The sequence below is a fragment of the Austrofundulus limnaeus genome, unplaced genomic scaffold (genome assembly GCF_001266775.1).
Source record: "Austrofundulus limnaeus strain Quisiro unplaced genomic scaffold, Austrofundulus_limnaeus-1.0 Scaffold7, whole genome shotgun sequence".
In the NCBI taxonomy this organism is placed as follows: Eukaryota; Metazoa; Chordata; class Actinopteri; order Cyprinodontiformes; family Rivulidae; genus Austrofundulus; species Austrofundulus limnaeus.
This window is the reverse complement of record NW_013952409.1, coordinates 3,990,149-4,002,426: the sequence shown is the minus strand read 5'-3', so window position 1 is coordinate 4,002,426 and position 12,278 is coordinate 3,990,149. Positions and strand designations below refer to the sequence as shown.

The 12,278-nt window shown below is 40.6% G+C and overlaps 2 protein-coding genes across 2 annotated transcripts in view; both read right to left on the bottom strand.

The window, feature by feature from the left end:
- The window catches only part of spire2 (spire-type actin nucleation factor 2), an 18,852-nt gene extending 11,377 nt beyond the window's left edge, over nucleotides 1-7,475 (bottom strand). Inside the window, exons 1-2 of the mRNA XM_014033712.1 lie at nucleotides 7,075-7,475; nucleotides 764-801 (exon numbers count right to left, since the gene is read on the bottom strand). Of these exons, the coding sequence (XP_013889166.1) occupies nucleotides 764-801; nucleotides 7,075-7,372 (336 nt within the window). The 5' untranslated portion in view covers nucleotides 7,373-7,475. The remainder of the gene's footprint in view (nucleotides 1-763; nucleotides 802-7,074) is intronic.
- A 2,072-nt stretch (nucleotides 7,476-9,547) lies between these two features.
- On the bottom strand, nucleotides 9,548-11,533 carry LOC106535207 (carbohydrate sulfotransferase 6-like). The gene has a single exon (XM_014032160.1). It carries the CDS (start codon nucleotides 11,347-11,349, stop codon nucleotides 10,165-10,167), a length of 1,185 nt encoding a protein of 394 aa, XP_013887614.1. The 5' UTR covers nucleotides 11,350-11,533; the 3' UTR covers nucleotides 9,548-10,164.
- Nucleotides 11,534-12,278: the final 745 nt, after the last annotated feature.

Sequence of the window (12,278 nt, the reverse complement as noted above, 5' to 3'; positions counted from 1 at the left end):
GTACAAATGAAAATATAGCCTTTGTAAACTTTTGCAACCAGAAGCTGCTCTTCATATTAGTGACAAACAATAACAGTAACAAGAACTTTTTGACAAGTTTAAAGTTCCTTTAAAATACATTCAGAATATTTAAAAATAAACTACAAAAATTAATTTGATGAAGTGCAAATTAAAATATAGCTGTACCTGCAAATGTAACTGATAATGTTTTGAACTTTTAAAATATTTCATGGTAAAACCAGAAGCTGCTACTCATGTTAGTGACAAACTTTGGCATTTTTTGATGGTTTACCTTCATTTTTGCCTTCTGCTTTTCATTTTTAAAAGGTTTCCATTCTAAGATTCTTCTTTGTTGTACAAATTAAAAAAGTTGTTAAACATCTGAGTGGCGCACTACTGCTATTAGTGGTGAGAAAGTGTATTGCACCTTATTCACAACCAATGCAGTCCCACGGCCCTCTGCGGCCCAAAGTTAAAAAAAAAACTGTTATTCTTTTGAGGCCCTCAAGGTGGCGCAGCCACAGTCAGTGGGTTAAGAACCGCTGCTCTAAACTGAATGTTCTGACTGCCACAGGTTAAACACTGACTGCTCTTAAGTTCTCCAATAGGAATGTGTCCCACAATTACTTTTTTTGCCCCTTTTTTTTTTACTGAGGGTGCAATTAAACCCTGYATAGCAACAGGCAAATTTCATTAAAGAACATTAACCCTAATATCCAAGGTTTTAACAAGTAATACTAAAATATCTTGTCTAACTTCTCACCTGTCGCTCTGCAACAGGAAGAGGAGGTCCATCTTCATCTGAAGAAACAAAGAAAACACAATCAAGATCTGAGACAACCTCGTTTGAACTTGAGTTTTCGTCCTGCAGTCCAGTTAGCATGGCTGKGCAAGGATAAAACCAGGCTTTTCTCTGGGCTCAGGTGTCAGTAACGACACCCGAGGGGAATGAAATGGTTCAATCAGCAGCTCTCAGCTGAGAAACTGGAGAGAGGACGTACCAGAGGAGCAGGAGCTTATGGTCATCAGGAAGGGAGCTCAACAAATACAGAAATACATCGCAATAAAGCCATAACGTTTTTTTAAAAAGATGCTTTAATAAACTTGTGTGCTGACTGCATTTAATGCCTAACAAGACTCTTTGATTAAAAAATTGTTTATGAAGTCGTTTTAAAGTATCAGGTTTAAATGGATGTCAAATAACTGCAGGCTGGAGTTTTTCTGCAGCGTTAGACCTGGATGTGTGTGTGTGTGTGTGTGTGGGGGGGGGGGGGGGGGGGTCCTTGGCTGTCAGCAGCAAAGTGCCTCCAACTTCGACCCACAGAGCCTCACTGTTTCCTGTGTGAACCGAGACGCCGCCTCCATCAGCAACAAAAGAAAGTCCGCTACAACGCCCTCCACACATGAGCGGGACGATAAGACGAAGGCCCGTAAACCCGTCAGACAGGTTCAGATAATGCATGACCCGGGTCAGAGTGAAACCAATGATACTTCCATCAGTTTCCCACAGTTACACACCAGTAAACATGAAAAGGACAAGAGTCTGGAATCAGCTCTGTTGGAGGAAAACAGATCATTTACAAAACCAGCAGCTTTAGAAAAAATACATTTAATTTGTTAATATCTTCATTTTAAACCATTTAAGCTGCATTGATTTTCAGACTGTTCAGCTTTTCACAATAAAATATTTCCTGTAGTTTATTTTAGGGCATTTTAATGCTGTTCTTAAACAAGAACGTATGTTTCAGTTCTAATATAAACAAAAATCTGGGATCCAACTCKACTAAAGACATTTATAATTATACACAGGATGTATGTGAAGATAACAATTCTGATTTTTTAACCTATTGTTGGATTTATAAGACAATTCAGAGTAATAAACCAAACAGTGCCTGAAATATCAATTTATTGCTCAACAAAAACTGTCAGGTTTTAACAGATTTAACCAGTTTCAGATGATTATATTAAAAATCAAACCGAAAGAATAAAATAAAACTGCCCGCACAAACATTTGACAATTTCGGGCTGAACAATATCTGTCAAAAAAAAAAAGAAAGAAAGAAAGAAAAAGAAATCTCAAATACAGAAAAGCCCAACCTGGCAGCCATCAGGTGAAAATCGAACCAGTTTTCTGTGTTTCTGACTCTGACCTAATGAGAAGTCGTCTCTGCGCCCCACAGACTTCCTTCTCATTAGCTTTTGGTCACACAGTTTATTCTGGTTAATGATGGGAAACATTTCCTCCTCAAAAAGCCTGACACCCACTCTTCCTTCGYTCAAGCACACAAACACACACACACAAACTCACACACACAAAAAAACTCGCCCAACGTGGACTTCGCCTCCTGTTTCCATGGAAATAAAGACGGAGAAACCACAACATGACAGAAAGCAAAACTGGGTTCAGGAGAGTAGAGTTGATGATAAATAAAACAGATTACAAGCAGGAGTAGAATTCACAGCCATCTCACAAACTTTCATACAACTCATTTTATATTTATTAATGTCCTTTTCCTTACATTTTGTTTGTTTTTTATTCTTGCAGTAAAAATATAAACTTAATAGGTCTTCTAATTAAACACTTAACAAATATGAGCTCAAAGACAACAATTATCCAATTAATTTATWCCTAAACTTTATTCTTGTTATTTTAATTAAAGCACCTTTAAATTGCATGGAAACTGGCAGGTTAATTAGCAMAGAGAGAAGCTGGCAGCTAACGACGGTCCATATTCTGGAGCCATCCCTAGATGCCAGAAGTCCTGCTAAAATTCGCTGCTGGGGGTGATAAACAAACAAACAAACAAACAAATAAATAAATAAATAAAGCTTGTAGTGACAGTATGATGACATATGTCAGACAGCCTGGTGTTTCCTCATGAAACAGGATTTACAGAAACACTTGACAGATTTCCTGATAAATGCATCCAGATAACCAGATATTTATTGACATAATTACTGTCAAAGTACCAAAGTAGTTATAAAGTTTGCTTACTTTCATCCACATCTGTGGTGTTGTTTGCACTTTTCTCTGCATTATGAGGATGTTTACTGAAGCAAACACAGGAAAAAGCACTAAAAAKTTATAGAATTGATGAAAATGTTTCTGCTGAATCTTGTGTGGTTTGTCATTTTGACTCGCTCCAGCATGAGGTGGTTAGCTGGGCGGTGCAGCAGAACCTGGACTTTGCCTTCCTGCTGGCTTCATTTTTACTCAGTGAGTCCAGATTAGCTTCCTCCTCTGCTGTTTTCCTGCACTGATTAGAAGAAGCTGTCACACAGAGACATTCGACAACAGGCCTGAAKAAGGGCTTTAAATTTATTTCTATTTTTTTTACAGCTTCTGGTGGAGTTTGCAGACTCAGTCTGGCTCAGGTGAGGTAAAAGGAGGATGTTCTGAAAGCTTTAAAGCATCGATGCAAACTGAGCTCAGTCATCAAAACAGTTTCATGAATTTTTGTTAGATAACTGTTGATATAAATGTAGAAATGAGGGTAAAGGTCTTGTGCCAAAAAGCAGTGCTGATGAACATACTGCRTGCTGCAGGACAAGTGTTTAATTATTTACTGAGCCCTAAATAAGAGTTGAAAACAGTGACGAGTGCAAATCTGTATTAGTCAAACAATAAAAATAAACTGTGGTCTGTAACWTTAGCAAAATATCTCCAGTGGAGTCAGTCTTCCAAATATGACTTCACTGAGACCACTCAAGATTTCTTTGGTGGAAGTGGTCTTAATAAAAATAAGACTGATTGTGGAACAAAGTCTGAGGACATCTTTCCTAAACATCTGCGGAGACAAACCATGGACAACTTCCTGTTCTATGGATGGACAGATAGGGACAATCTAGGGAACATTTCTGTTACTAGAACATCAACCTAGAGCACAGATAAGGTTTTAACAAAGGGATCATTTGTGACCTTGACATTTTACCCCATGACCTTGAAATTAATCARGTTCATAGTTGACCCATGAGGTGTCCAGCTGTGCATTTAGACATTTTTATTTTTAACGGTTTAGAACTCAGACAAGAAATGTCCACAGTGAGACCAATGGCGCCATAACATATGTCCAATTCCAAGACAGAAAATCTTTTTTCTAGAATAGATAAACTTCCCATTAGGGTTMGTGTCAACATTTCAGCTGATCAGTAACAAGATTTACAAGCTGTCACTGAAATATCTGCCAACAGCAACATGTTTGTCCAAACAAAGATGTACTGAGACGCACCTCGGTAGCTGAGGTCCAGATGGCAGCAAGCTCGTAAAACTCAACATTTCAGCCTCACAGGAGCTGGCTGCAGCATCACGGCTCGCTTCACGTTACGGCGGCTGTTTCAGCTCCTGTCTGAACAGCTGATGTCAGCAGCATCCGAATGCTGCACTCAGGCTCTGGTGTTTACCGTCAGTCAGGTTTTATCTCAGCGCACACTCGTGACGAGAAAAGAAAAGCAGGAGAGGTCTCAGGAACGTCGATATGGTTCATATTTTGATCTTTCCGATCAGATCCGAAGAGGAAATGAATTTGATAACAGGGAGGTGGGATTGTTTTGGATTTTTACATATTTTACATTGAAAATGTTGCATCGGCGCTGGTATAATGTGTGAATAAATTAACAAATCCACAAAGACGGTTTTCATTAATAATGAATTTTAGCTAAAAGATTGAGTACTATTTTTCATCCGCTGTGTAAGCATGAATTAAATAAAATAAAAATAAAGTTAAACTGGCCTGTTGGTTGGTATTAATAATGCAAATTAACTGATAGAACACTAGTGAAGGGATTAGAATCACAGCTTGTTGGGATCAACAGACTAAAGGAATAAACAGTTCTGYTGATGATCCTCAGGCTGTACGACGAAGGATCCAATGTGGTTCTGGTCGTTTGGAAGTCCAGGAGATTTACCGATCACGTTCAACATTAAAGTCACTGATCCAACAAGACGTGTTCTTATCTTTACAAGTCAGAGCTTTCTGGCTGAAGTGGAGATAAAACAAAACACTGAAAGGGATCGGCAACCTTTATGACCAAAAAATAAATAAATAAAGCAATACTGAGATGCACCGAACGATGAACCTAAAATCATCTTGATCTGCTCTACCTGGTGGAACTAATCCTAAAAATCTGATTTTTCCCCCCCAGTTTATAAATGATCAGTACTAAGAAATTCAACTTTTTTTTTTACTCCATGAACGCATCTTCAGCACAGATTGTGGAAACAAGTATGTCGTTATTTTTTTGAGAATGTATATTTTTGTTTGTTTGTTTGCTGTATGACTTTGTATGGGTTATTTGTTTAAAAAAATCGTATCAGTAGGTAAGAGATTTTTTTTAAAAAATCTAATAATGTAACTCATCATTAGTTTTTGTACATTTATACATAAATACTACCAACAAAAACTAGTTTATTACATTTTGGAATGTAGGAACTAAAATAAACTTGAGTTTTATCTTCTATTTTTACATCTTAGGACAAAGGAAATTACTCTTATGGATCCTTTAGTGTTTAATGTTTTTGTTAAAATGAATTGCAGAAGCTTATATGAGTCCTAATTATATCTGTAGAAAAATAGGTTTACCTCAAATGATGATATCATACATTTAGTCTGGCTTCAAGTTATCTCTAAGCAAACTCAGGTTTCTTGGACAGCAGTAAGAACACAATGTCTTCACATGTAGAAGAGTTTTAGATTAATTTAAAAGGAGATTAAATTAACAATAGACCGCATCAAATCCTTTGGGCTTCGATTCACCTTTTGAAATCTCCAAAACTGTCCTTGAATAAAGGGGATGCTCGGGTAAAGCTCTGCTCTGAATTATTGATCATTTACCAGCATACAAGTCATCCTGGCTGGCTCTGGAAGCAAATATGATATATATGGCTACATTATGTCAACAAATACAAAACTACTTTGTGTAAAAATAAAAGCTTCATGATAGTTCAGTCTTAAAATAAAGAAGCCAAAGGTTAGGCTGTTCAGAAAGGGAAGGAAACGTGGTTTGTAGCTACTGCTTGTTCAGTTTGTTCCTGTGCGCCAAACTTTCTTGTGAAAGAAAACAAGATTTGAGGAATTTCTTGATACATTAGTAGACTTTTAAATTCCAAAATAAGGTGGTGAGCCAAACAGGAAGTGGTTTATATTAATAACAAAACTATAAAAACTGGTTTCATCCAAGCTCTGAAACAAATGACCACCACTTTACCAGAGGTGTAAATCACCAGTTTTATCATGACGTCTGTCGTGATACGATTTCAATTGGATTTCATTCGTAAGTCCGTGATCAATTTGATGCAATATCCTCCTTAGATGGGAATATGATACTGATCTACATTAAGTGTTTTTGTTTTACTTCGATTGATTAATCATTTAACCAATATATCAATATGTATTGATGTATTGTTAGACCTCTACTCTCATCCTCACTAGGGTCATAAAGGGGGCATGTGATATTTTCCAACTAGTCTATGTGTGTTTTGTGGACTTGGAGAATGTAACAGACTGTTCCTCAAGGTATGCTCCGTTAGAATTGGGGGTCCGTATATGGACCATTCAGTCTCTGTACAAATGGTTAGAAAGGTTAGAAGTCGGATCCCCTCAGGGTGAGGGTCTGAAAGGGGTCCAGTTTGGTTCCAGGCGAGACTCAGAGTAGAGCAGCTGCTTCTCCACATCAGGAGAAACCATTTGAGGAGGTTGGTCCTGAACGCCTCCATAGGGAGGAATTCCAGGGATGTCCAACYGGGAGGAGACCCCCGGGAAAACCCAGGACAACTTGGGGAGACTGCTGGGCTGACTAGGAGTCCTGGCTGTGGACAGAGATGTCTCTGGGGCCCCCTGATCAAGTTGCTGCCCTACTCCAGAACAAACAGCAGATATGGCTAAATGTTATAATTGGTCAGAAGATAAAAATAAGTTCTTGCTGCATTAAATAAAACACATATGGGAGAGTATTTAAATAGTAAGTGGGGTTTAATGTAATGTAAGAGCTAACTCTCTAAAGAAGAAAACACTGTTAATTTTTTACTTTTCCTTGTTTGTTTTGAGTGAAAGCTACAGCAGCTGGGAGCTGTCCTACCGTCGTCCCGGGGATCATTCTTTAACGTCACGGTTCCGTCCTTGTGCAGGAGGATGGAGGACGGGTCCTTCACCCGGCAGACTCTCCCGGGCGGCGGGCGGGGCACCCTGAGCCCGCTGCAGCACTGGTAGCACACCGCCCATGCCTGCTCCTCGTTGATGGGCTGCTCGTAGGACTTCAGGACCTCCTCCAGAGACAGCTCCCGGGGCTCGGCCAGGTCCCGCGTCTCTCCGCGGTCCGTGGAGGCGGTTACACAAGACTCCCCGTCCTCGGTGCTTCTGGTGGTGGATCTAGCCATGACTGCGACGCCGCGGAGCCCATGCTTCACTCCGTGAGCACCGGTGCCATCTATGAAGTGCGACGATTGGCCCGGTCTGCTRTTTCTACCGCTTTCAAATACTGCAGCGGCGCTTCGTTACGTTGTCAAGTTAGCTAAGCTAACGGAAACACTCACTTCCGGTTTTGAGGGTTTTTAAAAATAAAACCATCAACGACACGACTTTTCAAAATAAAATCTGTTTGTGGGGTGGTGTTACATTTTCGGCGAAAATACAATGTACATGACTTTGCTGACACAGCTAAAACTGAGATTTTTTTTTTTTTACTAAAGTAAAAAGAACTATGGCTAAACGACAAAAGTAGCCTCCCTGATAAAAGCTGCAAACTAAAAGTGGCTATATAAATAAAATTGGAATAAAAAAACAATAAAACAACAAAAGTAAAGGAAGTAGGCCTACGCTAAAGCAGATTTAGCTAAACAATGTGTTTGAAAAAGGACAACTAAGAGATTTAAAAAAAAAACATAACAACCTATTAAAACCGCTCGAAGCTAAAAGTAGCCAAAAACAAAAACTGACACACTAAAGCTGAAAGTAGCAAAATTCTAGCTAAAAAGCAATACATAAATTAAATTAGAATAAAAAGCTACAGAAGATAAAAGAAGCATAACCCTCAAAGCTAAAAGCAGCAAAAAGTTCACTAACAGGTAATGGGAATTTTTACTCAGAAATTGACAATACTTAGTAAAAAAACTGACATTCTGTGGAAACCACTGGCCACGAAGGTGCCACAAACTGCCAGAGGCAGTGCCACTGACAGCCACAGGCTGCCACAGGGTGCCAGTAACTGCCACAGGGTGCCAGAGGCTGCCACAGTGTGCCACTGGCTGCCACAGGGGGCCAGTAGCTGCCACAGGGTGCCACAGGGTGCCACAGGGTGCCACAGGGTGCCACAGGGTGCCAGTAGCTGCCACAGGCTGCCACAGGGTGCCAGTAACTGCCACAGGGTGCCAGAGGGTGCCACAGGGTGCCAGAGGGTGCCAGTAGCTGCCACAGGCTGCCACAGGGTGCCAGAGGGTGCCACAGGGTGCCAGTAGCTGCCACAGGCTGCCACAGGGTGCCAGAGGCTGCCACAGTGTGCCACTGGCTGCCACAGGGGGCCAGTAGCTGCCACTGGCTGCCATTGGGAGCCAGAGGGTGCCACAGGCTGCCGCAGGGGGCCAGTAGCTGCCACAGGCTGCCACAGGGTGCCAGAGGCTGCCACAGTGTGCCACTGGCTGCCACAGGGGGCCAGTAGCTGCCACTGGCTGCCATTGGGAGCCAGAGGGTGCCACAGGCTGCCGCAGGGGGCCAGTAGCTGCCAGTAACTGCCACAGGGTGCCAGAGGCTGCCACAGTGTGCCACTGGCTGCCACAGGGGGCCAGTAGCTGCCACTGGCTGCCACAGGGTGCCAGAGGGTGCCACAGGCTGCCACAGGGGGCCAGTAGCTGCCACAGGGTGCCACTGACTGTCACGAGGTGTGAGAGGCTACCCGACCATCTTCCACAACTGCTGGTGTTTTGGGGGACGCCGTTGCCAATTTTCAGCAAAACGAGTTATCATAAATATTAGAAATTCTTCATAGATGACTTTTTGATGATGATATTTAATAAACGGTGAAAGACCTGCAATATAAACTGCCTGTATTTACTTGAAATAAAAACTTTCACGTTCAAAAGCATGACAAACATTTTAAAATGTATTAATTTTTTTATGGATGAGTAATGTGAATGTTTATTCAGAAAATGACAACTAAAAATTAGTAAACACACTGGCAGTCTGTGGTCCTTGGCCAGGAAGGTGCCATGGACTGTCAGAGGGTGCCAGACTAGCTGCTGCTATTTTTTGGACTGCGGTAAAGCCGTCTCCAAAAAATAAATAAATAAAATAAATAAAAAAACATGGGATGGTTTTGCTCGCAAACATCAAGTTGTAGGCTCGCAAGGTGCTTTCAMAGTAAAAGCCTTGTCGCATTAGTTCTAAACTATGTAAATAAAAAGACTTGAATGGAGTCATGTCTTTGGAATATATCTATTTTTTGCAAAAACCTCTGCAACGTATGAACAATAAACAGACACTGTCTGCTTTTTGAAATCTTTTATTTTATTTGTTTATTTTAATTTAGAAATTTATTATTTTCATTGAAAACTACTATACACACAACAGAAAACAAAAACATGTAATCAAAAATCAAAGAAAATGAAAGACAGAAGAAGAATAAATCTTTTATTATCAGCTCCTTTTTGTCCCCCAGCATATGTTCAAATAAAAGTAAATTACAAAAAAAAAACTAAATTAAAACACCAACCCAAACAACTATTTATATGGATTCATGTGATTTTCCATATTCCTTCAGAAAACTAATGTTTMTCATTCTCTTAATGTAGCCTACACATAGATCTTAACCAAATCTACTTGTATGTTAGAATGTAATAGGTTTTTGTGAGCTTACAGATAAACAGTTAAGTATTTTAATAAATTATTGAATTTCAATTTTTCAAATATTTAAACTACAAGCATGTCTTAAAGACATAAAAACATGGATGGATATTCCAATCTCCTGTAATCACAGTTTGGCCAAACTACATCCATACAGCCAAAAAACTCCCCCTTATGGAATGCAGAGACCGCTGTTTTTTCCGTTTACCACAAGTCAATGGTTTTGCTCTGTTATTCAAATCRCTGGACAATCAGTCGGCAAAACCTTGTAGATACAGTTGATACAGGAGGCTGAGGTCTGTGAGGTCTTTTGGTAATAAACTGTCATTCATATTTAACTCTCTTTCTTCTCAGCTTTACCTGGTATCCAGCTGAACTGATGTGGGACTTTTGGAACTAGCAGATCTATGTCAAGATTCCTCTGCTCTTTAAAACTGTCAACAGTCTTGTAGCCAAGCAGTTCCATGGCCTCTTTACAAATGTCCTGAACACGTTTGACCTTGGAGAATGGCAACGTGGTCCGCCAAGCCTGAGAGACAAGGGTCGCATTTCTAGAGGTGATTTGGAAAGCCTGTTTCTTTGTGCCTTTCCCAATTCCATGAGTCGTTTTATAGATCCATTCCCCAATCTCACTGGTCATCTCTAAACCTGCAAACTCATACAGACTGTTGATTTCCTTCAGTGGGTTTAAGGTCAGATCTTCATAGCGTATCAGTTTGTAGCGGCCTTTTAAAAATGGAGGAGGTTTTAAGCTCGCTCTTTTGCTGATGCGTATGTGGCTATGGCAAATTTCCTGCAGGGCCTGATATTGGACCGTATAGAAAGGTGTACTTTTCTTCTCTAAGACAATAAAGCTGTCTGACATAAGTGCTTTGGATGCTACCTCTCTGGATCTCAACACTGCCCGAGGGTCCCGGATCAGATGAATAATGCGGAGGTCCAGATTTGGATCTTGCAAAAGTGGGTAAAGGGATTCCAGCTCAAAAAATCGCACTTCTTTTAACACCACATGACTGTATCTGTTGCAGGCCTTCTCAACCTTGAGCAAGCCCGGAGCATCACATATATTTTTACATTGTGTCACGTTGGTCACTGTGAGAGAACAGGCTGGAGGCGCACAAAGTGCCCGACTTTCAGCCCACATAAACAAGGAGGACATGTTGTAGTTTTCTGGCAGATAGGAATCCATTACTGAGAAGTCACACTGGAATATACTCCGTATCAAATCTCTTACAGCCATTCGAAGGACCCGTGCACTAGATTGTTCCATTTTAGACCACACGTGCCAGGCGGGCTCCATTAGATAGAAAACAGACGGGTGCTGACTGAAAACCTGACCCAGGAAGGACGAACCTGAACGCCACGATGAGAGCAGCAGAACATGAACTTTGCGTTGAGGCGGAACATAGTTGGAAGAACTTTGACAAATGTACCAGCTGTGGAACAAAACCACTATTGTCACCTGCAGGACTGCCAGAAAAACCATAGTCTTGAAATGGAGTCTGTAGTAGCGCCCCATGTCTGTGGGTAAATGTCAGCTTCTAGGACATCTGCCTTTTTTGTCCTTTGTTGAGCAACTCACAGTCTCTTCTGCAAAAAAGATGATAGACAAAGAGAAAAATTAGATATAAGCCCTTGAGCCAAACATGAATGTTTGACCCACCCAACCAGCCAACCACAAGTGAATAAATCAAACAACCAAGCCATTGATCAACCAGCCAACCAATTCACCAATCAACCAACTCACCAGCCAACCAACAACAAACCAATGAACCAACTAACCATCGCACCAGCAAACAACCAACAAACTAACCAACTCACAAGTAAAAAAAAAAAAAAACAATTCACAACTCAACCAATTCACAAGTAAACCAACCAGCTCGCCAGCCAACAAACTCATCAGCCAACCAACGTGTTCATGATGGTTGCCACAGTTTTTCCACAATTTTTTTAGCAATGCAGTAGTTTTACAGACACTTTTTGTTTGGCTGTGACAGTGAAGTAAACTGGTTTTCTCAGTTCTGCATCTGGATTTGTTGACCTGAAGAGAGAACTCTGAAACAGGCTGGTTGAACAGCAGAATCTTTATTTGCAGTCCAGTAGATTACAGCCAAACCAATTGTGGCCTTCTGTGCCAAATGGAAAACAGAAAAGACAGTGAGGCAGAGGAGTACAGGCCTTTTTATAGGTTAAAAGGCTGTTCCAACAGATGCACATACATTTGTCACGGTACATCTTAAGCATTCCATTCCTAATATRGTAACTTGTGCCAAGCTCTCCAGCTAGTGTAAGCCTTGCCCTAAAAGGAAAACAGTACATCGGTGCATTCTGAGAAGAGGCCTCAACTTAAGTCACTTCAACAGCCAATTATTTTTTTTCAAAACCTTCCATAATATATGTTCAGTGATTCACAATATATTTTGCTAACACAGTCATATTCCAACAGTT

What these genes read in the sequence shown, in the direction of transcription:
- LOC106535207 (XM_014032160.1), bottom strand. Translation starts at nt 11,349, where the DNA reads ATGGGGCGCTACTACAGACTCCATTTCAAGACTATGGTTTTTCTGGCA.